Source organism: Myotis myotis, unplaced genomic scaffold, assembly GCF_014108235.1.
Source record: "Myotis myotis isolate mMyoMyo1 unplaced genomic scaffold, mMyoMyo1.p scaffold_m19_p_1, whole genome shotgun sequence".
NCBI lineage: Eukaryota > Metazoa > Chordata > Mammalia > Chiroptera > Vespertilionidae > Myotis > Myotis myotis.
Window position 1 is genome coordinate 72,464,108 of NW_023416313.1, and position 24,969 is coordinate 72,489,076.

Genomic DNA, 24,969 nt, shown 5'->3' on the forward strand with positions numbered 1-24,969 from the left:
TTTTTTTGAGTGTTATACTGTTGCTCTCAGCTGGTTGTTATTCATGTTTGTGGTTCTCATACGGCACTTCTATAAAGCCCTGGGGGTTTCTATCAGACCACTGGCTTCCTGTTGGGTGTCAGAAGCTCTTCCTACTTGGTGTGTGTGTGTGTGTGTGTGTGTGTGTGTGTGTGTGTGTGAGATTTGCCTCCTGCAAGCTTGGGAAGGTATGAAAGAGGCCAGAGGGTATTTAGGTGGGAAAGGTGGTCAGCTTTGCTGGATTTAGATCAAGAGGGATGCCATAACCCTTCAGAAGATTTTAAACCATATGCTGCACATATGCTATACATGTGTTCCTGTGGGCTAACATGCACCAGGACACATGACTAAACATCAAGCTGACTTTCAACTCTCCTGAAAAAAGAACAGAACCATGTAGTAGCAAATCTAAAACTCTATATGATGAGGTTCTTTCCCTTCCCATTATAACTTGTCTTTTGCATTATATTTTAGTTAAACTAATATTAAGATGGTTTATATTTCTTGAGTTCATGTTAGCTAGGAGAGAAGAGGATGATCAGAAGGTATGAAAAGATGAGAAGTGATTAAAAATAACTACAAAAAACACCATCAACAAAAAACCAGAAAATCCTACACCATGCCACTGGTAGCCTAAATACCTAAATATATGTAATTTGCATTTGGCAACCATCATTTCGAACTATTTTACATTAATCTCAGAGGGTTTGCTACTGCACAAGCAATCCTGACAACTCAAGGTAGGGACCAAATTTGGGGCAGGGCTGGGGTAAAGCAGCTGAGGAGATGTTATTTCAGGGTCCAGACTTTATCCTTAACCCACGAGGTTTTGAGTCTTCTGGTGACATTTTCCCAGCAACGTAGGGTCTACAGTTTAATGAGAGACACTGCTGGGTAATGGAGGGGTAACTACAACGCCGGGGGGGGGGGGTAAGTGGCTTTCACGGTCTCTTCTGAGGAAGCCATTACCTTACAGGACCTCCTGCTGCCCTTATTTGTCACCACTGTAGTCAGACTCCAGACAAAGGAACCTCAAAATGAGCTTTTCTCTGTGAAGTTGTGTATTTATGACATAGCATCTCCACACACCTGGGGAAATAGTTGTCTGAACGGCTGTGTATGTGTTAAAAAATCTACAACAGCAGCCACAACTAGGAGTAAAGAGAACGTTGAAATAATGAAAAGTAAATAAAAGATTTCACAAATCTTTTATTTTAAACAATCTGTTATTTATAATAGACACCCTCCACCCCCCCTTTTTTTTTAAACATACGAGTATCTTTAAAACTGTGTCCCCTTTAAAGTTCACAACTTTGTAAAGTAAAACTATTCTATTTCTTTATGATAGAATGCCATGTTTAAAGTCGAAGTAATTAGATAAAACCAGTTTGGAATTATGGGGTGAGGGTAAAGAAGAAGGGAAAGAAACTTTAAAAAACGTCAACAATATTTCCCCACTCTAGCTTCTTATTCTATACTAGAGGCCCGGTGCATGACATTCGTGCACTGGGGGAGGGGTCCCTCAGCCTGGCCTGCACATTCTCGCAGTCCGGGACCCCTCACTCCTTACCGCCCACGGGCTCACTGCTTCTTAGCGCTGCCGCGGAGGCGGGGGAGACTCCCGCTTCTGCCGCTGCGCTCGCCAGCCTGGCTTCTGACTGAGCGGTGCTCCCCCTGTGGGAGCGCACTGACCACCAGGGGGCGGCTCCTGCGTTGAGTGTCTGCCCCCTGGTGGTCAGTGCGCATCATAGCGACCGGTCATTCTGGTTGTTTGGCGTTTGGTCGATTTGCATATTAGGGTTTTATTATATAGGATTCTTAACAAGTCAGAAAGTGAATGGGTGCAATGTTGAAGATTCTGCTTTTAAGACAACTTCAATTAAGGAAGAAGAAACCAAAAGGAAGGAAGAGAAAGGGACAAGCTCTTACTATTTTTCAACTAGCTCATTAACTATTTTATAATTAGCCTTAATTTATTCTGAACTTTAACTTCCTGGCATTCATTTTGCTTTACTGGCAGGGAAGCAAGGTAATCCATCACTTATTTGCTTTCCCAGAAGACCCCCAATTAAAGACAGAGTCGATCCCAACAGTGGATTTATCATTAACCTGGAAACCACCACCTACTACTAGTAAGAGCATGTGTGGCTGAGAACCCAGGACTGGCTGGACAGTGCTCCACCCACAGGGCTGGAGCACTTCATCCTGCCCACTGAGGAAGAGTTTCGTGTAAGGGGGAGGAAGTAATGCTGGTTTGGGAGAAGGGGTTCCTGGCAATTTTTGAGGGCAGCAACTACTAAGTAATTGTGTATAAACACTCAGTGGGTGAGAAATCCATCTTAAGAAGTAGATGAAAAGTTAAATCAAAAGATAAACGAAATATAAGACTGAACAGGAAAGAAGATCAAAACAAATGGTTTAGGTTTGTCAGGTTTCTTGAAAAAAAAAAAAAAAGACACAAATAACAGAAATAAAACAATGGCTTTCTCTATGATACTGGCTCAGTCTAATGTCTTTGAAAACATGCTGTGAAGGTGAATGCTGCCCACTGGGCTGGCCACACCAGGCCATGCCCTGGGCCGAGGGCGGCACGTACCTTCCTTCTGGCTGCCCGCTGCGCTCTGCTGCTGCAGCAAGCTCTGGCTGTACAGAGTGGGCAGTGCCGCGGCTGCGTACTGCTGAATCCCTGAGTAGGCCTGGGTGAGGGCGTCCATAGTGCCTGCTGTGCCATTCGTCAAGCCCGTGGCGCCAAGTCCTCCATTCAGAGCCGCCATACCTGAGAGCATTTGAGCAACTTTACAAAAAACCCAACAATAGAGAAGAGAAATAGCACTTTTCATTAGTGCTTTCCAAAGGAAGTTAGAGAATCATTTGACACAATACAACAGCAAGAGCATGCAGCTAGCACACCAACGAAACCAACATGAAATTAAAATGAAACTATGAAGTCACAGCTCACAATAACGGTAAAAACACAAACAAACAACAACAGGGAACAACCCCCCCCCCCCCCCCCCCGAGCAATGATGTCCCTCTCTCCCTAGGCCTGTGATCAACGTTCACTGAGGTGCTACAGCGACACAGCACATGTTAATTCCATGCAGGGTGCTACTGGCAAGTACTGGGGTTATCTTTTTGAAATAAAACCTCTGCTTCTTAGAGCGTAGAAGCAGGTAAAAAAACATTACTGGCAGAGACCTGATACATCTGTACACTTAAATGCATTTACTGTGCTCTTTGAGGACCAGGAGGTTGAGGAGAAAAGGAAGAAATACAACTTTTCTCCTGTCAGCTGTCTGGTGAGGAAGTGCCACAGAAGACAAGCTCTGTACTCAGTACACCAGTGGGTTGGCAGTTCCGTGAACTGACTTTCCTGAACAGCAGGAGAGTGTGGTCAGGGCGAGGAGCCTAGGAATAGGCTGGCTGATGAAGAACTAAGGCACAGGAAAGAGTGCGGGCCCTTCCCCTCACTGCAGAGACTGAAGCTGCTTATTCCAGGATGAGAGGCGAGACGTGGAATGGGGCTGTTTGTTTTTAGCAGCACATAGACAGACAGAATATGCACACATGAATATGAGCCAGTGCCCATGTAACTGGGGCTTCTGCCAAGGAAAAGAGCTTCTGTGTCACGTTTTTCAGTCAACTGAAGTGGCATCGTGTCCGCAGGCTGGGTCTTGGCTAGTCACCGATGTGAACTGGAGGCTGGCCAGCACCCTTTTTCATTTTTTCTCCTTGTATCCTGGCTGCTCTTTTGCTCTATTATGGTTGCTGACTGTGTCATATTTTCCCTGAATACTGAGTCAAAACAAGCAAGACTTTATAGAGTGTTAACTTTTATATGAACTCAGGAAATGGAAGAGGTGACATCATAATTGCCTCTAGTTCCTTTTACGATTAATACTTTTTTTTTTTTAAGGATCTGTTTCTGGGAAGAACTCACTGAAAACAATGAAAACCTTAAAGGAATTAGGGTTATTGATTAAGGCTATGAAACAGCAAAGATGACTGTGAGAAAAGTTGGTAAGAAGTCCAGTGAGAACAGAGAACTAAGATAAGGAATGTTTAGAAATTATACAGAGGAATCCAAGGCCAGCATCACCTGGACACTCCCGTCAGAGTTTTTTCCTGCCACCCCCGGGAAGCAGAGGTGGGGAATGTTCTCCTTACTCCACACGAGTTGGTTATTTTTTCAACTTCATCTCTTCAGTGAAAAGAACTACATGCAAGATATGAATGAGACCACCGCTTTAAGCAGAGAATCTCATAGTGTCTCAGGTCTGGTATTCTTCCTGGAGGTTTGAGGAGACAGAACTGGGCCCTGGGTGATGTCACCAAGTACAGACAGGACTGGGCTGGGTGGAGTGGCCAGGAGAGCCCGAAAGAAATGAGAATGGAACAAGCCTACTGAAAAGGAAGTCAAGCAGATCTAGAATGTGAACAAAGCTAAAAAGCTGTGGCCAGCAGAGGTCCTGCTCACTCTGCTTTAAATTTCTTCTTATGGGGGAGTTGACCCTCTTTTTTTTTCTTTTCTTTTTTGGTCAGGCAAGTTAGTGCCAAGAGCTTGGAAATAGTTTGTCCTCTTCACTAAACAGTCCCTCAGACAACAACTCATCACAGGTACCCCACTGCCCTTGTCTTCTCTATCCCTGCCATTCCTATGGCTGCTCAAAGGCTGGGGAGTAATTTCTCGTTTCCTCTTTGGTCTTATTTCATCTTCACCTGCCGGTATTTGTGTGAATGCAAAGAAACATCAGTGTTGCTTTTCTGAGAGGTGAGAGGAGGCTGTAAAATAATTCGAGCAGAGCTGTGCACAGCTGGTAAGCGCTGCTGGTTTCATTTTTGTCAGGCTGCAAATAGGTGCTAGGGATACAGACAGACGGGAATGTCATGGGCTAAGCCCTCCAGAAGTCAAGCTCCTGTGTGGGTGGAAAGAAATTCTAGGAGGGAACAGCCACTTGCCACTCCACTTACACCCCAAGGTGTACGGGTCTAGGTGTGCCTCGCGGCCTACAGAGCTGTGTGGAACGCAGCGGCCTGACAAATAGGGGCTGCACACGGAAGCGCCACTACAGGGAATGTCTCCGAGGTCCCCTGACATCCATGGGGTGGTTGAAAGCACTACCCGTCCACGGTGCCTTGCCTGCTCAGGGACCCTGAGCTCTCAGGCCTCCCATGTATCACCGTGTGGGAGTGCCTTCCCGTGCGTGATCTGTAGTCTTTGCGACACGGCTTCTAGACACACAGGTGGGATTTAATGGGCACTGGTGCCCTGCCTCCCTTCCTGTCTGGGACATGCCCTTGCTGCTGGCCAGGTCAGGTGAATTATCTGCTGCCGTTTCCCCTTCGGAAACACAGGAGCAGCACGCACTTTGTGCTCCTGAAAGGCTGGGCCGTGTTTCAGGACTGGAGTCCTTGTGTGGCTTGCAGCTCCGGCCAGTGACCTTTCAGCCTCCTCCTCACACTCTGCCTGCCCACACCCCACAGTGGTTGGCTGTGTTTCTGGACTCGACCTCAGGGCAAATTTGCTTTCTGAAGGTTTCTGCTAATTTCAGCCGATTCCATGCGTGTGGAGACAGGCAGGGCTGGCCTCACCTGCCCGGGTGGGGGAGGGAGGTAGCAGAAGAGGCACAAGTAAAAGGGGTGTTGATGCCAAAGAGGGGACTAGTCAGGGCCTCTCCAGCTTTCCTCCATGGTATAACCATCCTTTTGAACAAAAAAATAGGGATACACATTCTAACAAATAGAAATGCATTGAGAATATTTAAAATAAAAACTGGGAAGTTCTGTTGTATTTGCCAAAACCCAAGGCAGAGTAGGTGACTGATTACCTGGTAGAATCTGAAGGATCATCAAAGGAAGATTTCAACTTCTCAGAGTTGTTCCTATCAGTTATCTAATGTTATTCTATATTAAATAGCCATATCAAAGATAACACTGGCCAATTCAGCTGCTGGGCTCTGATTACATCTAAAAACTTGGGCAGCAGAAACAGGTTGGAAGAAGGTTAAGTTGAACAAAATGCTTTTCCCCTTAAAAGAATAGGGCTTTTCTTTGAAAAGGCCAAGTGGATCGGTCATTTCATCCCATTTAATCCGGTTCCCCTGGAAGGCACCTGGACGCGAAGGCTGGGGCAGAATGACAGGTGTGGCAAGCTCCCCCAGGGAAACCTTTGCAAATGCCCTGTCAATAAAGTCAGTGTGTATCTTGACTATAAGTACTTTAAACTTAACTGCCCTCCAAGGTTCTCACCCGATGGAGACCTAAGGAATGGTGAGATTACTGAGTAAATCTGTGAAAATGAGAGAGGGCCCACCATAGATAGGAGCGTGAACATCTCTGTGGCCGCGGGGAAGGTGGCACTGGAATGCAGGATCAGAGGCAGAGCCCCATAAGCGAACCACAGTTATTTTCAAGCCACTCTGCTAAGTTTCATACCAAACAAAAATAGAGCAAAAGTAAGGCATGATCTGAAGTTTGGTTACTGAGGTAAGCTTCCTTGGTGTAGCTGAAGCATATCCCTCTAAGCCGTAAGCTGGTAATGAGAACTTAAGTATGAAGTATCTAGAACCAGGGCAGATGAGTGTGAATAGGCACAATTAGTGGCATTCATATGTATGCTCGTGTTAATATGGTCACAAGTGTGTGTGGGGTTGTATGTGCTTGTGTATGTATCTAACTACATATATCTTCGTATATTCCAATAATACAGATTAAAACAGTCATTTCACGATGCCAATAACAGGTGACAAAGCGACAATAATAATAATATGCCCAATGCATCTTCTCTTTTCTCTCCTTTAAAAGAATATTTCCATAAATACTATTCATTAGGCATTTGTGGCTGGTTATATCAGACCATCCTAATTTTAAGCACTCTATGGATAAGCCATTTGGAAGGCTTAATGCCATTTAAAAAAAAAAAAGGAAAAATACATTTAAAAGCGTAAAACCAGATACAGATTCTTGGGTGGACGTATGGGCAAAAAGATTTTCATCTTAGTTTAGATATGAACATACAAAACATGCCTGGAGAACCCTCAAATAATCCAGAAGTGAGCCCAGTTAGTGAATCACCCACACTCCTTACTTCTGATCTGGACAATTTCAGCTTGCAGCTTTACTGTACTGTACTGTTTCCCCACCCCTCCATTCATGAATGCATAAAGGAAGGAAAAGGAGATCAAGCTCAGTTCGATTTAGCTGCTTGTCTACTAACCAAGACTTACTTAAGGGGGAGGGGAGAGGCCTCTGGCAGGGAAGAGGGTAAAATTTACACTAAGATGAGTGTGGGAATGAACTGTGGACTCCATCTACCTACTTCTTGGCTCCTTTGTCCATGGAAAAGAGTTGGCTCTTTGATAGGGAAGCTGAGGCCAACTATTTTAGAAGCTGCCTCTGTCCAGGTAGCTGTTTCTTGACTACCTGCTTTGAGAATTATTCGATAGGACAGGTAGCACCATACTATCTGTTGAGGGAGAATGTCTGAAAGGGGACACTCTGCATATATTAGAAGGTTTTCTCTTTGTATTTGAGACAAGCAGCAAATATTAGCTCCCAGCCATTGTTGGGATTGTTCAATAGCCCTGCACTAGTAACATTCCCCAAATCAGAAAGAATTTTTGTTTTATCATAATTTTTGGTTTAATTAAACATTCTCCTGGTTCATCCTTTCTGGTAGGGGTTGTTTGAAACTAGACACATTCTTCATTTCCCATGAGCTACACACACTTACGTTAACCCAATGGCAAAGAATTAAAAAAAACAAAAAAACAACTGAAGCCTGTTGTCCTTGCCAGAAGCAAAATTTGTACAACACAGATCCCACACAAGACCTAGTCATAGATTCTCCGCCATTCAACAGAGTCCCTCTCTAGCCCCTGGTAACGATGGGGAATCCCAGCAGGTACAACACAACAGGATGGAGAGAGGCGGACGCACGGATGGAAGGACAACACAGTATCATGAGCACGTGCTGAGGAGGACAGCCACTCCCACTGGCCTGTTACTTTGCAGACCAAGGACAGGCAGGCGATCAAATCAAAGTCCTTGTTTTAGGGGAACTAGGTCCTGGGGCAAGAGAAGCAGCATGAAGGGCTGTGTGCGAACACACACCTGCAACCGAGGGCAAGGACAAGTGGGCTGGAGCGTCTGCAGAACAAGGTCAGAAACAGGAGTCAAGGCCATGAGGGCTCCTGACGGGGCGCCGGAGGCAGCTTTACTGGAATAAAACATTGTGCTGCCGCACGGGTACCACTTCATACACTATTTGCTCATCGAGAGCCATCGTATCTGGAAGGAAACATGTTTCTCATTTCTTCCATTTTCGGCCCCTGGTCAGATAAAACTCAGTTCATGTTTTCGTTTGTCTTTCCCAGAGCATCTGAGTAAAATGAGTTACTAAAACCTGAATATTTCCTACCTCTAAATATATAATTAATTTTCTTATCGGGATTATAACAGCCTTCATTTGGATGAGTTCTGTGTCCCCTTTTCACCAAATAAATTGCAAGGTATTCTTTTTGAGCTTTGAAAGTATAGACTCGCTGGCATTTTTATTTCTTGCCTTTTTAACAAAATTGTACTGCCCGATCACCCTCTAAAAACAGTCCACTTATTGAATCATGGCTTAAAACAGGGAAACTTCCTGCTTGGGCTGCACAGTGGATAACCAGATCCCCAAATCGGGATCTTTGGGCTGTCACGGAACTGCTGGGCGTGGCTGCTCTCAGGCACCCAGCGGGGACCAGACTGAGGGAAAGACAAACAGGGTGCCCCTCTGTGGGCTCAGGGCTGTTCCCCAGGGCAGGAGCCAACGCCAAGCATGAGCCTGCAATGTGCGGATCTGCGGGTGGGTACTGTGCCCCCAGGTCTGAAGTGCCAGAGTGAATAAGCTCCTTAGCACAGAGACCAGAGTTCATGGGTGAGTCTCTCCGGCTCAGAACTGTGATTCTGTGAGAGTCTGCCTCAACCTGTGGGGGAAGAACAACAGCCCTTTGGAGCTGCCCTGCTCAGTAACCAGCCCGTGAGGCTTCATAGAGACTCCAGGCCACGTTCGTATGCAGCGGCTCCTCTCCGCTCAGCTGGACTTCCTTCGTTCCAAGGCCCCGCTTCCCCTCTACATAACTGGCAGGAATCTTTGGGGTTTAGAGCTGGAGGGCACCTTTCAGATCATCTGATCCAGAACTTTCGATTGTCAGATGGGAAAATGAAGCTCAGAGCAGGGCAGTGATTTGCCTAAGATCCTGCAAGTAATTGCTACCAGATTCGGAGCGGGACCCGTGCGTCCTGATTTCTGGTCCATCAATTTTTCTATTATTAGCACACTGCCTCTCAGAAGAACAGAACAAATCCCAAACCCAACCAAACCCTTGAAACCTACACATGTCTGTCAACCCCAGAAATGTATAGATGGATATGCATCCACTGCATATTAGAAGGAATGGGGGTGGTGGTAGGGGTGGTGGTGGTGAGAGGTTGGGTGTTTTGTGGCAAAATGAACCTAGACAGCGTCTGCCTATCAAAGCATGCGCTCCTCCATCCCAAGTATTAGTTCTCCCTGTTACGTATCCTTTTTAGGTCACTTCTGGCTGACCGTTTTCTGTGGAGAATTTGGGGGAAGGCTGTCCACCAGAGCAGCAAATACTCACTGTTTATGGTACCTGCGAGTGCATTAATATTATTCAGTCCAACTGTGGCTCCCGCCAGTCCTTGCAGAGTCCCGAGAGAGGTCAAAGAGTTCATGGCCGCACCAGCAGTGGAGTTGGGAGTTGAAGCAGCCACTGAAAAGCAACAGGAGGATGGGAAAATGGGGAGAGAGAGCACAAGGTGAGTGAGAGCCAACTGGCCCGGTTAAGTCAGCTGTCCGCACAGCAGGGGGAGCCAGGGAGTCGTGCTTGTGTATTGGGTGGGGAAGACACAGGGGACTGTACTTGTGGCACTTTTGACCATTAGATTTGGTGATTAATAAACAACGATCATAGCTCTATTTGGCCAGTGCAGTGAATACCCTCATTGCTGGTTGAGGAAAATTCAAGAAGAGGGGGCCTGAGAGATGGGTAGTCCCCTTGTGTCCTAATTTCCAGTCCATCAATTTTTAAAGGCCCCAGTCCTCTAAGCCTCCTCCTCAGGTTAAATGAAGAAGTGGAGGAGTAAAATGGTAACGCTTGGCTTCCTTATTGTTTCTGCTGCAGAGTTGGCACTTTCTCAATGAAGTTTTGAAAAATAAAAATCACATCTTCTTGAGTATGACAGAAGACTCTAGGACCCTGGTGGCAGCGGTAATAAACAGGGTGGAGTACAGGAGAGAAAACCATTTTGCTCCAAGCTCTCCTTCCCCTGTCTCCCCCATTCCCCGCCCCCCCATACCTCTTTTTATTTTTATTTATTTATTTTTAAAATTGATTTTAGAGAGAAGAGGGGGGAGGGAGGGAAAGAAGGGAGAAGAAAGAGGGAAGAAAGAGAGAGAGAGAGAGAGAGAAAGAGCCAACGATTTGTTGTTCTACTTATTTATGTATTCACTGGTTGATTCTTGTATGTGCTCGGACTGGGGATCGAACCCACAACCTTGGTATATTGGGATGATGATCTAACCAATTAAGCTACCCGACCAGGCACCCTCCCATCTCTTTTAAATGACAGCTTTATTGGAATATAATTCACATACCATACAATTACCTTTTTAAAGTATAGAGTTCAGTGGTTTTTAGTATACTTACAGATTGAACAACCAGCACCACTATCTAATTTTAGAACATTTAAAAAAGTTGATTTTTATAGAGATAGGAGAGGAGAGGGAAAGAGAGAGAAACACTGATGAGGGGAAAATATCAATTGGCTGCCTCCTGCACACCTGCAACCTGGGCTGGGCATGTGACCCGACCGGGAATTAAACTGGCAACCTCTTGGTGCATGGTTGATGCTCAACCATTGAGCACACTGGCTGGGCTAGAACATTTTTATTCCTCCCAAAAGAAACCGATACCCTTCTAGCACTGGAAACCACTGAGCTACTTTCTCTATGGGTTTGCCTATTAACATTTCATATAAATGGAATCTTAAAATATGTGACCTTTTGTGACTGTCTATTTTCACTTATCAAAATGTTTCCAAGGCTCATCCATGTAGTAGCCTGTGTCTATGCTTTCTCCCTCTTTATCGCTCAATAATATTCCATTGTATGGAAACACTACACTTTGCTTATCCTTTCACCAGCTGTGGGCATTTTGGTTGCTTCCACGTTTGGGATATTGGGAATAATGCTGCTATAAGCACCGTGTACAACTTTTTGTGTAGACATGTTTTCAGTTCTCTTTTGTATACACATAGGACTGGGATTGCTGGGTCAGATGAGAAATCTTTTTGTAGCAACACCAAACTATTTTCCAAAGTACTTGTACTCCCTATCCTTTTTATAGCTATTATAAAGCAGCTATTATAAATATGTTAAAAAAAAAAACGAAATGAAACTGTGCTTAAAGAATTAAATAAAGGTATAATGATAACATTTCATCAAATACTATAGATAAAAATTACAAAAATGAACAAAATAGAAATTCTGGAATTGATAACTGCTTCTGTAAATAGCATTTCAACTATCTTTCATTTGCATAGATTTACAATCTGCTGACTTTTCACACAAATCATCTTTATCCTGTTGATGAAGACAGAGGCTAAACTCAATCCTGAACCACAGCTAAATGAAACCTGTGGTCTGTTTCTAGCTGTGAAATTGCTGTGAGTATGGAGCTTCCTTTCCATCTGGCCCGGCAGGAACTTCCTCCTCACCCTGGATGTTCCTGCCGGCGGGAGGCGCCCTGCTCTGCCTCCCAGGCCACCCAACACTGCTTGCAGTGCGCCTGGCTTGGGATCCCTTTTGAGTGAGGCCAGAGCAAATGTCTAAAAGTTGAATTCCCCACCTTGTCATATTTCTGTCCATGTACGACACTGGCTTCTGACACCTCATTATGTGTGTATCTTTTCTTTCTCTTTTTAAAAGTAAATTACATAGAATCAAACCAATGTTTCTAGTCCATTGATATTATAAATATTTTCAAATACAGACAAAAGCAGAGACAACAGCAGTACAAACTCCCATAAAACTCATCTCCACATTCTAGAACAGTTGAGAACCAACTCAACCCCCAAATCGAAGTGTATTTTAAAGCAAATCTCAGACCTTATAACATTTTACTTCTACGTAATTTCGTAAGGAACTCTTAAAACTGTGGACCTTTTCTTTTACAACCCCAAAACAGTATTAAACCTTACAAAATTAGCAGTACTTCCTTGGCTTCGTTATTGATAATACCTCGTTTAGGATATTTTTCATTTATGTGTATGAATAAGATCGACCTTTATTTGACCTTTTTGTACTGTCCTTAGTTTCGCTAACAAATGACTGGGAGAATGTCCTCATTTTTCCATTCTCTGGAAGAGACAGTATAAGACTGAATACGTAAGGAGACATATGTGATACTTTCAAACAATAAAGAATTTTTTTTTAAAAAGATTGAATACGTATAATTTAAATGTTTGGTAGAACTTGCCAGTAAAAATGATCTTGACTTGATATTTCATGATGGTATGGTTTTAAAATATTGATTATATTCCTCTAATAAAGAGGATTATTCAACTTTTATTTTTCCTCTTGAATTAGTTTTATTGAGTTACAGCTTTCTAAGAAATTGTGTATTTTAAGATTTCAAATTTATATTGGCATGAAAGCCTAAGGTGCTGTTGAAAACAATAGAAATCTTGGTGGTGAGCCATTAAGAGGAGAGTCACAGCTCCCTAACAGCAGTGATAGGCCAGCTGGGGGCTTAACAGAGAGAACCAGAGACAGAGGCAGCTAAGAAGAGTCCTCCTGGGGTCAGAGCAAGCTGCAAGAAATGGCCTTGAAGAGGCTCCCTGTGCAGGGGTCTGACCTGAACTGAATCAGGCTGCAGGCGCATTTCTAGGGCCAAACAACTAGAAATTAGTGGAGGCTAATGGCTGGATGTGATAACAATAGAAACCGACCCATAGAAGGGAGATTGGGCAGAGAGGCAGTCAGAGAGCCATTTGGAAGAGTCATGCCATTTAAAAAAAGGAAATATAAGAATGTTACAACCCAAAGCTGTGTCCCATGAGGAGTGACAGCAGACACATTCAGTAGTAGAATAGGTCTCCTTGAACTAGTCTAGCTAAGTCACTAAGCAAATAAGCAAACAAGAATAAATTGGGTCTGGGGGTGGGGAAATAGAGTGAGAAGGTTCAGTGTCCAGAATTGTTATGATATATTACCTAAAATGTCCAGTTTTAAACAATTATGGGAAGTGCAAAGAAACAAGAAAGTGTGATCTAGACACAGCAAGAACACAGGTGACAGAAACTGTTTGAGAGGGTTTAGATACTGTACTTAGACAAAGACATCAGGCAACTATTATAAATATGTTCAAAGAACTAAAGGAAACCACGCTAAAAGAAAAAAAATGATCCAGCTGGTGTGGCTCAGTGGTTGAGCATTAACCTATGAACCAGGAGGGTCATGGTTCAATTCCCAGTCAGGGCACATGCCCAGGTTGCGGGCTTGATCCTCAGTGAGAGACATGCAGGAGGCAGCTGATCAATGATTCTCTCTCATCACTGATGTCTCTATCTCTCCCCTCTTCCTTCATCTCTGAAATCAATAAAAATATATTAAAAAAAGAATTAAAAAATGTATGCTGATCATGTTTCATCAAATAATAGAGATGGAAATTACTAAAATGAACAAAAAGGACATTCTGGAACTGAAAAGTTAACTACAGAAATGAAAAATTCACTGTGGGGCTCAACAGTTGATTTGAGCAGGCAGAAGACTGAGCCGCAGAGATGTGGCACACCATTAATCACACTAACATACATGTAATGGGAGTACCAAAAGAAGAGAACAGAAAAAATATTCAAAGAGATAATGACCAAAAAGTCCCTAATTTTGATAAAAAACATTAATTTATACATATAAAAAAGTCAACAAACTACAAATAGAATTAAACAAAGAGATCTATCCCTAGACATGTGATAGTGAAAATGCTGAAAGCTAAGGATAAAAATCTTGAAATCAGCAAGAGAAAAAAAATGACTCCTTATGTATAAGGGAGTTCCAATAAGATTAACAGCTGACTTCTCAGAACAAACAGTGAAGCAAAAGGTTGCAGGAAGGCATATTCCAAGTGCTGAAAAGAAAAATCTATGAATTAAGAATCTTATATCCAGCAAAACTATCTTCCAAAACCAAAGGAGAAACAATGGCATTCCTAAATGAACAAAAGCAGAGAATTTGTGGCTAGTAGATGTGTCTTACAGGAAACACTAAAGCGAATTCTTCGGGCTGAAAGCAAATGATTCCAGACAGTAATTACAGTACACACACCAAAAAAAACAAAACAAAACCCCCAAACAAACAAGCCCAAAAAACACTGATGAAGTAATTATGCAATTATAAAAGACAGTGTAATTGCATTTTTCCTCTTGTCTTCTCTTAACTGATTTAAAAATCAATTGTCTAAAAACAATATGTATATAATTGCATTGGTTGGGCCTGTAACATATGGAAATGTAATATATTTGACAATAAAATCACAAAGGCGGTTGTGAGGACAACACTTGGAGTAAGGAAATTATGCCGGATGGTTAATCAAAAAGAAACGAAGAGAACCAAAAATGATAGATAATAGGGTTACAAACAAACTCTGTTGATATATACTTGCTCCCCTTTCTTCTTTCAGTTTCTTTAAAAGATAGCAGGTTGTATGGAATAATATTTATAACAACACATTTCTGGGTTTGGAGCATACAGATGTAATGTGTGTATAAATAATAGCACAAGGGGAGGAGGAGAGAGTTCTGAAGGAGATTTCTGTATTTTACTGGCATGGAGTGAGCATAAATCTGAAGTAGATTCTGTAAGTTATGGTGTCTGTTGTAAGTCCTAGGGAAACCACTAAGAAAGTAAAATTTGAAAATATTGAAAAAAATTAAAATATTATATTAGAAAATATTTACTTAATGAAAAATAAAGCCATAAAGGTGAAATAGAGGAACAAAAAGACATGTGACATACAGAAAAGAAAAAGTACAAAGGCAACATGTAAATGCAACCATATCAATAACAACACTAAATGTGAACGAATTAAACAATCCAACCAGAAGGCAGGGATTGTCAGATTGAGTTAAAAAAATAAAAACTAGTCCTGGCTGGGTGGCTTGGTTGATTGGAATGTCATCCCATGCACCAAAAGGTTGTTGATTTGATCCCTGGTTGGGCTGTGTTTGGGAGGCAACCGATCGATGTTTCTCTCTCTCTCTCTCTCTCTCTCTCTCTCTCTCTCTCTCTCTCTCTCATCAATAAAAAACATATCCTCGGGTATTTAAAAAAAACAAAAGAAAACCCAAAACCAGCTCTGTCTATGCCGTCTACAGGAGACACACTTCAGATTCAAAGGCACAAATGGGTTGAAAGTAAAAGGATGGAAATATATACTATGCAACCAGCAAGCATGGGAGACTTTCTAACAATCTTGGATAAAGAGAATTGGATCAACTGCTTGCATTGCAAAGGACCTTAACATGCCTTCATGAAAATCTGTTTTTGTTTTGATGAAATGTAGCTAAAAAAGGACTCCAGTGCAGGTATACAATGATTGTCAGAAAACTCTTACATAGTTCAAGCTCTGTTCTTTACCTCTGTCAGACTCCTCATTTAGATCTGAGAGAAGGGGAAGGAGTGGGAAGGAACCCAGTGAGAAGATGGGATACTCCTGCACAGCACAGAACATGAACAGGAAGCAAACTGGGATGAGGTGTGGAAGGGAGCTAATGGGTGACTGGATGAGGATATTCTGGTACTCGTCTGACAAACATGTGGGAGCTGCTGCTATTGTCAGAAAGGCCCCCAGTCTCGGTCGTCACGCGCACCAATGATGGAGAAGTATGGGTGCCAAAGCACTGAGAGCAATCACCCGGAGAAGCCGCTTATCAGGAAGGAACACCCCACATTCCTAAAGTTTTATGGAGCTGTAGTTAGGATGCTGTTGTGGAGTATTCAGTGTGATTGCTGGAAACACAAACCTCTGACAGGGTCTTATTACCTTAGTCTCTGCAGCTTAAACTTTTCAGACCTCATTAGTCTCTGATCCTCTGTGCCCTCCGTCTAATCCAGTGATGGCGGACCTCTGACACGTGTGTCAGAGGTGACACGGGAACTCATTTTTTTTGGTTGATTTTTCTTTGTTAAATGGCATTTAAATATATAAAATAAATATCAAAACTATAAGTCTTTGTTTTACTATGGTTGCAAATATCAAAAAATTTCTATATGTGACACAGCACCAGAGTTAAGTTAGGGTTTTTCAAAATGCTGGCACGCTGAGCTCAAAAGGCTCGCCATCACTGGTCTAATCTATGAGGTTGGTTAGCATGGGCATCCCTGAGGACCACAGGAAAAAGTGCCCTAGCTTGGCCCCAGAGATAATGAAAAAATGAGCCTATAGCTCTAAATAAGTAACAAACACTATAATTTCATCATCCTCTTCTAAAAACAACACTGGAGGCAAAATGGGGTTGTAGTGAGAACTGAGTGCTTTGGACTCAAACTGTTTCCTGCTCTTCCCAGGCTTCTGTTCCTTCATTTTTAAGTGGAGAAAAAAGAAAACAAAACAAAAAACCCACAAAACCCAACTTAAAAGGCATAAGGATTAAGTAAAGTAAGCCATGTAATGAACTTGGCATTGTATCTGACTGACACCATTTGGGGATTTTTAGGTCCTCCATTATTGGGTACAGATGGAGCTGAGCCTAGACAGCATATATTTCATAAAACAACAAAAAATTGGATAAGACTTTCTCCCCTTTAGTCTAAACACCGTCAATTACTGATGAGTACACAACCAATGGTGTTTTCCTGTTGAATGACCCTCTTCTATCTCACATGAAGTTCCAGAGGGGAGCCCATGTGCCAATCCATGAGGCCTCTCTTCCTACAAAGGCCACGGCAGGCACCGCTGGCCACGAGGCTGCCCGCTGCTCTCTCATCCAGAGAAATCAAAGCAGCAGGAAGCAGACTCATCAGTCACCACCTTCTAGCTAGAGTCTCACTCAGTGTCAAGAGGGACAAGGAGCTGGATGACATTAGAGCCGGCTCATCTCATGCTTCATGGGTGACTTCTCACATCCTCCCAGTCTCAGACGGGTCTGAGGAAGAGGGGGTTAAAGTCAGACCCCGTGCTTGTGTGGATAAGTCACAATTTTGATGGCGAACAGTGAGCTGGAGAGAGAATTCATTACAGACACCTAAGTCATAGGAGCCCAGAGGAGGCCTGGGCTTGGAGGTGATGGGAAAGGTGGACAAGGCTAGGTAGCTCCCTGGGCCCATCTTGGGACAGATAATAAAGAAATAGCATGCAGACTACAGGTCTCTATGTCTTGGTTTTCTATTTATTTAAAAACTCAGGGAGACCAGCTACACTGAACCAAGACCAAACAAAAGTTTTCTGCCTTATTATTAAGCGGTTCTTAGGTGGTCCCCGCAGAAAGATGGGGACAGGGAGAACAGGAAGGAGAGGAATCAAGCATGAGACTAATAGCTTGCCTTAAAGTGAGAAGATGCCATGTGCTTCAGACCTTTGGACAGGACTCTGAAAATTTGCCCCAATTTCAGTCTAAGTTGGAAGAGACATCTCGACTGCATATCTAGATGCCTTTAAGGACCTTTTGATTTTTAACAAGTAGTTTATATAAAGCAAAAGAAAAAATCAAATTTGTCACATGGCCAACCTCAATCAAAACTAAATAGTCAACTGACCCAAGACACAACAGAGACAAATTAAATGCCACCAACACACACACTTGCCTATTTCTGGGTTGGCAGACTGGCAAGGTGCTGCCTGGGTAATTGCATTCCGCCCACCTAAAATTCCCTCGCCTCCACTGAGAACTGTATCCGTTGCTTTCTCAATTAAACTGTTTACAGAAGGAGCATTTCGGGAGAAGGTGGTACATAAATGTAGGATCATAAACGCCCACAGCACTCTCTCTGTGGAAGGCCGCTCCCTGCAGAGAGAAGGGTCACAGCCCAGAGCAGAGCAGTGGGGGAAGCTGAGTCGCCTCACCCGCTCACGAGTGGCACTAACTCTTCACGTGTTGCGTTTTGTGTCTGTTTTATCACTGGTTAAAACTCCCAATCAGCCCAGAGATGTTATGACCAGCTGGCTAACCAGGAATAAAATGGTCATGTGATGGCTGGAAGGCATGTTTTTATTACCTCACATGGTAACATAGTTCTGTGACTTTTTATGAAAAAATGAAATGTGTGAGGGACAGTGGGGTGTTCGTGAGGGGAGCTGGCGGCTGAAAGGGACGCTGGTGGTGAGGATGTGCCAACTTTGACCTAGTTACAGAATTTCTTTGCTCCTCTGACCAGGTTAGTTCACTCCTGGAAGGACTCTAAGCTGAGCAGTCTCCAAGCAGCCACCCCGCTCTGGGGGCTGAGTGCTTTCTCTTCCGGGCTGAGCTGCACCTTAGATGAACAATATATCTATAGTTTGTTGGCCCACATCAAAACTGCAGGTCCCAGACAGTGGCTAAGCCATCAGGTCCCTTGCTCTGTGAGGGGGAAAGAAAGCAGGGGAGGGAGGGAAGGAAAGAAAAGGAAAAAAAAAGGAAAGCAAAGAAAGAAGGAAAGAGAATAATACTCCCAGGGCCCGCGAGATAACCGCTGTCAGATGGGACAGAGCTGAGAGTTGCACTTGCCCATGCAGCTTAAGTATTTCTCTTCCTGAATCCCCATCAGTAACAAAGGACAGTAGGTCTTTCACACGTATTCATTTCAGGGTGGGTCCTCCCTGGCAGCCCGTGACCCAGACATGGACTCATCGCCGCTCTGGAGATGAGGAAGCAGAGGATCGCCCAGTGCGCACGGGCGTGGGCACAGCCCCGAGCTGGGTGCGGGGCCGGGATGAGGGGTCACACAGAGCCTGCCACCCAGATGTGCAACGTGTGGGGGAGGGGTGGTTAGGAAAACTTTCTTAAACCAACCCAAGTAACAAGCAAGCCTACTCTTAACTTTAAAAGAAAGTTTCATTTATTTTCCTCTTACGTTTATGTGTGCCAGAGACACATGCTTAGTTTTTCCTCAGCTTTCCAGAGGAAAGGCCCTCACCCCACTTCTCTCTCTGCTTATGGATAATTGGAGGACATCCCCCCCCAGCCCTGATCTCCCTGAGGGAGGGAAGTGACTAACCTGACTGGAGGGGCGGGAAGGACCCAACACCCACAGTGGCCCGGGGGGGGGGGGGGGGGCGGGGCGGTGCAGGGTGAGGGAAGGACAGGCGACACCAGTGGGTGCCTGACAAGAGCCATCCAGCTCTCTGGTCCTTTTCTGTCCCAACTCCCGCATTGCTGGGTACGCAGACTACACTTGTGTGGGTCCTTGGGGCTGTGCTTGGAGCGGGAGCTCAGCAGTGCTGCCGTGTTCTCTGCCGTAGGCAGAATAATGACTCCTTCCCTACAGATGCCCATGTCCCGATTCTGGAACCGTGACTATGCGAGACTATGTGACCAAGAGGCAGTCAAAAGTGCTGCTTGCTCGAGAGATGGGGGATGAGCCTGGGTCATCTGGGAGGGCCAGGCCATCACAGGGTCCTTGTCAGTGGAAGAGGAAGTGGAGAGAGAGCCAGAGCAGTAATAGAAAATTCAGTTGTGCCAGGAATAAAGCTAATCATGATGGTAACTTATATTTACCGAGTGCTTGCCATGTGCCAGTCATTGTTTTAAGGATTTTATGAGTATTAGCTCCTTTAATCATTTATAACTATCTTATCAGGTAATGTGTGGAAGGTCACACAGCTATAAGTGGTACAGCCAGGATCTAACCCAGCTATCTGGCTCCAAAGAGTTAATATTATCCTGTTATTGAACTTCAATTCCTATTCTGCACCTTGCACATATCTTGTGGCTACTGGGGAGATTTACTGGCAGAAGCAATGCATTTGCAGTCACTCAGATCCACCCCTACTGTTCTGCCTTGTCCCTTTCATCTATAAAACCTTGGGCTTGACTTAGCGAGGGTTAGTAATTATCTGCCAAGCTGGAATAATGTGACTCAGCTCCGAGAAGTGACATGATAATCAAATAATCAAATGAGGTGGCACTGATGTCTGATAGCTAGTAGATGATCAATAAGCATTTGTTGGGTCCATATCTGAAGGATGAGAATCTGGTTATCCTGTCCTAAGAAGGAGGTATGACATTGTTTTCACATCATTTTACAACACTTGAAGGTTCGACATTTCCCCCCCTAGCGAGGCCGCTGCATGGATGACAAATTTTGCAGCCTTTCTCATTAGTCTGATCATCAGGAAACTCAGTCTGGGTGCATAGTTTTGAGAGTGTCCAGGCCTGAAAGTCAAGTTGAGTGAGAAACAGTTGATAAAAAGGTACAATTTAGCCTAGAGAGGAAGAATATTAAAGGAAGAGACAGTCTTAGGTTTTGACATCAGAAACATATTTTTTTTATAGCTCAAGAGACGAAAATGAGGATCAGTGGGAGATAGCTATAAGAAGGCAGATTCAGTACAAAGGAAGTGTCAGCGGATTAGAATTCTTCCAAAGTGGGCCCCACTGCCTCAGAGGCAGGTTCACCCGTCTGTGAAATATGAAAGCCAGAGACCTCCGATGGTCACGGATGGGGTTCTGAAGGCCCTGAGGCGATGCTTGGTAGCCTCGGAGGGCCAATAAACTCACTTTTGAAAAGCTCTTATTGTTTCTACCAGTGCCAAACACCCACTGGCTGCATCTCCTGGCAGGGGAACAAGGTCTGCAAGAGGCACAATTCTACTGGTTCAAGGCTGAACTTGGGTGAAGATTCCAATTTCCATCGCCCACAGCACAGCTGAACAATGAGAAAACCTCAGGTCTAGTTAGAGACTGCAGACCAAACACAAGCCTGATCAATACACAGTGCAGCGTCTGCCTTCTCCTTTCCCAGGAATGCACATGGCAGCCGCCCCACTGAGCACACCCAGCTCAAATCCTGAATGACCAAATCGCGGAGAAAATGATCACCGAGAGAAAGGCCAGACTTGTGTGGTGTGAGCCCCTCTGACCCAGGGCCAGGGAGGCTGAGACGCTCTGACGGCCACTTGGTCAGAATCGCTCTGCCTGCTGGAGGCAGGGAACACAGTGCGGGCACAGTAACCACGCACACATTTAACATCAAAGCCCACTTTTTAAAGAATGAACAGTCTAGGACTTCCTGCAGCAGGGTTACCTGCAGGTAACCTCAGACCCTCTGAACTGAAATCTCTGGTGGTGGGACCCGGGAATCTGATTTCAACAAGCCCTCGTGGTGTGTCTGGCTCAATGAAGCCTGAGGACCCCCGGTCTCAGGGCTGTCCAAGTGCAGTGCCATCAAATTCCACCAGGGCTGTGGGGAGCACAAGGAGATTAAAGGCTGCGGGGGGGGGGGGGGGGGGGGGGGGGGGGGGGGGGGGTAAGGTTTGATAAGAAAGGGGAACAGATGCTAGGGGGCAGGAAACCAGGAGCAAGATACTATGTAAGGGTAGTAGTTGTGATAAAATCTTCTATGCAAGAAAACCCCGCAAGGAGACAAGCTTATAGAGAGCAGGAGTTCTGCCTTATTTTCTACAACCTATAAGAGTAACTGACACATCGTGGGCACTAAATATCTGCTGAGTGAATAGATGAAAATTCTACTGGAGATGCCATGTCCGGTTTCTCTTAGGACGAGGCCAATCTGTAGGCCTGAATGAGCTGGACGAGGGGCATCCCATTCCACCTCACGGCCTCCCAGAGGGCTCCTAATGGCACACTGAGCCTGTGGCCGAGTGAAAGACGCAGCAAACCATTCCTTTTTGCTTGCATGCCAGAGAAAGAGAGTGGGTATTTTAAGAAATAGAATCAATGAAGCCAGTAGCAGCCTTGTCACCAGGATGGGGAGAGAGACCCTTCATGCCTCTGACATAACTTACGCAGGAGGAGCCGGGAGCATGCACAGGGCCAAGTTCAAAGACCAGCCTGATAACCCGCCTTCTGCTTGAACCAGAATCGGGGACACACAAAGTAAAGGCCAGGTAGAAGGTGGGGTGATGAACATGGTTCCCACTTGGGGGGCAAAGGCTGCCTGCTGACTGTGGGGAGCTCGGTGATCCTTCCACCCGTTCCCAGATCCCAGATCCACAAAGAGTAACTACGTGGCCATTTGGGGTTGTCAGCCTTTCACAGAAAGTGGTCAATACCACTTCTTCATCTACGTCATCCTTCCTATGTGAACCCTGCCCTTTCCTCCTTGTCTTTCACTGCAGGTCATGTTATCAAGGCTGACCCAGAAGCGGCTGTGCTTTCTAGGAACCAAAAGCATTTATTTCCTCATATTAACTCTCTTCCCATTTCTCCTGGACAGCACAAGTTTTTTTTTTTTTTTTAAAGAAACAATGAAACAACATTAACAGAGACAGCAAGAATCTGCCTTCCGGTGCATTCATTAAACACTTTCCACAGAACAATGGCATGGTGCAAGCACAGTGGCTTTGTGGGTTAGGACATAAAATAGCTGTAAGCACAGAAAATTGCCTGCATCAACCAACCAGACTTCAGGACACCAGAGCCTGCGGTTGTGTTCTGCCTCAGACGAGCTCGGAGGCTGGAGTCCAACAGCGCAGGGAAGACTGCGAGGACGTAGAATAATTAAGCAGCGACACAGGCACTATCGTTATTAGCTAATCACAACCGTAGGGCAGTAACAGTCCAGTTTCTCTTCTCCCCTGGGGCCTAATTATTCCACAATAACCAAACCTCTCATTTTATTTCATCTCTAAAAGATTTATTTTTGAGGGATGGGAGGGTGGGACGAGGAGGGATGAGACAGGGTAGGAGGAGGCTGTTTGCAGTACAGATGGCGCTGATAGGTGCTGAGGTGTGATCTCACTGCTTGACACCCTGTAAAAGGCACACCTCCCGCCCGGTAAGCATCTACATTGCCTGCTTTCATGCCACCACTTCCAAGCCACGAGGAGGCTGGCGAGCAACGCGGCGGTGCAACACAGGGCCGCACAAGCCATTACTGGTTCTCTTCCAGAAGCCGGGGAGGGGAAATGCTCAGTGTTCGAGCTCTGAAGGTAGTATTCTTCGATGACACACATTTTGGAAGGTGAGACAGCGCTACAGAAATGGATGTGGATAGTATCACACTCCTAACGTCCAAAGCAGCCCCACGGTTTTCGTCACTTTATTTCCATGTGCTTGGTGGAGCTCTCCCTAGCTGATTCTCTAAGACAGAAATCTACTTTATTAGTTGTCACTAAATCTGGTTACCTCCTTAATTAACCTTATTTTTAGTAACAGCCTCCCCCAGCCACCCCAGTCCCATAAAGGGCAGACACTTAAAGAACTAAGATGAAATTTGGGCCGTGAGTTTGAAAAAGCCAGCTTATATAAACTCAATATTTGGATCTAACAAGAATGGGACAAAGGAAAGAGAAAAATCAAACCTACTTTCTCTTCCAATGGTATTTTGCTTGCAATTTACCAAGATAAATAAAAGTACAAACCTTCCCTCAGCTGATTGCTTTAACAGATGGTCATGGACACAGATTGAAAAACAAAATGTTAGTGATTTCCTCATGAGGCTGAGAACATGTAAGTGCAAAAATCCAGAGGTATAGTTCCGGTTCCCCAGGAGTTCCTGCTCGAACCTCTCATGGTGGTACCCCTGTGCGTCACCCCACGTGGGTCATGAATGAGGCACCAAAGCTCTAGACTGGAGAGGCCGTGATCTGCAGGGCAGGCCAAGTAAGCTGCCTCCCCACACAGCCCACCTCCCAGCGCAGCCCCAGGTGCTGCCGGACACAGAACCAACAGCTCCCCTGGGCTCTGGGCCGGGCTCCAAGGGGCGACAGCCACACCGCAACCCTGCCTGCACGTGGAACCTCGGTCGGTTACTCTAATAGTGCCACTTGCGCCTTTGGTAAGTAGGGTGTGTTGGTCCTACAATCTCAAGTCAAATTTCCCACTGTAAAAGCAAACAACTTCACTTCACAACTGAGAAAACGAAATAAAGATGAAATGATTTGCTCCAAATCATAGGCTTTCAGCTCTTGGTCAAGATGTCCACAGCCTCTAGAAAGAAAATGAAACTGTAGTTCCTCTCTTATGTTCTTTAGGCTAAGGATTTTCTAAACCTCTGCTCTGGGTATGAACTTGGTTTGGTTGTTTGTAGATACGGAAATTCTTTACCTGTATGTGATGTAATTACTTTCTGTCTTAAATTTTTTACATCCTTATCATTCCTGACTTCTGCTCAGGCCTCAGAGGCAAATGCATTCCCTCTGTTAAGGCCACACCATCACTTGCTCAGCATTTACTACGGGTTTCTGGCCCATCACACATATTAACATGTGCACACATGGTGGGGACATGGTGAGGAGAGCTGGAAAGGCAAGGCCCGGGGCTGCTGGCCAGGAGCTTGGGGCAGAGCCTTCCTCCCAGCACAGGAGACACACTGCAGGGCCTTACAGCCGTGCTCCATAGGGGAGTTTGACTCTAACCTCCAACCTCCTTCCTACTTCAGTCCATCAATTTTCATCTCTTGCTGGCCTCCTCCTTTCTCCCTTTGCTCTGGCTTCTTCTCTCACCTTAGAAATATGTTTACGTTTTCTCCATCTTAAACTTTCTCCTCCTATTCACCCGACTTTAATAGACTTAAAAAAAAATCACAAATTTCATGAAAATTCCGTATGTCCTATGTAATAAAAGCATAGTATGCAAATTGTTCCCTCAACCAGGAGTTCTTCTGGGAGTTTGACCAGGGGCAGGGCTGGCCAGGGGAAGGGAGGGAGGCCGAGGTGGCAGCAGGCGGCTGGGGGAAGGGAGAGAGTACCTGGCCGGCCGCTGCCAGCTGCTAAGGACCCTACCAGT

General features: G+C 44.9%; 1 protein-coding gene across 11 annotated transcripts in view; it reads right to left on the reverse strand.

Moving 5' to 3' along the window:
- Nucleotides 1-24,969, reverse strand: part of CELF2 (CUGBP Elav-like family member 2) — a 559,234-nt gene that overhangs the window by 11,331 nt on the left and 522,934 nt on the right. For 5 of the 11 annotated variants that reach the window (XM_036341344.1, XM_036341273.1, XM_036341307.1 and 2 more), the window contains 2 exons: nucleotides 9,666-9,797; nucleotides 2,615-2,812 (listed from right to left, as the gene is read on the reverse strand). In XM_036341344.1, coding sequence (XP_036197237.1) covers nucleotides 2,615-2,812; nucleotides 9,666-9,797 — 330 coding nt within the window. The remainder of the gene's footprint in view (nucleotides 1-2,614; nucleotides 2,813-9,665; nucleotides 9,798-24,969) is intronic. The other 6 variants (XM_036341358.1, XM_036341299.1, XM_036341335.1 and 3 more) reach the window with 3 other exon arrangements.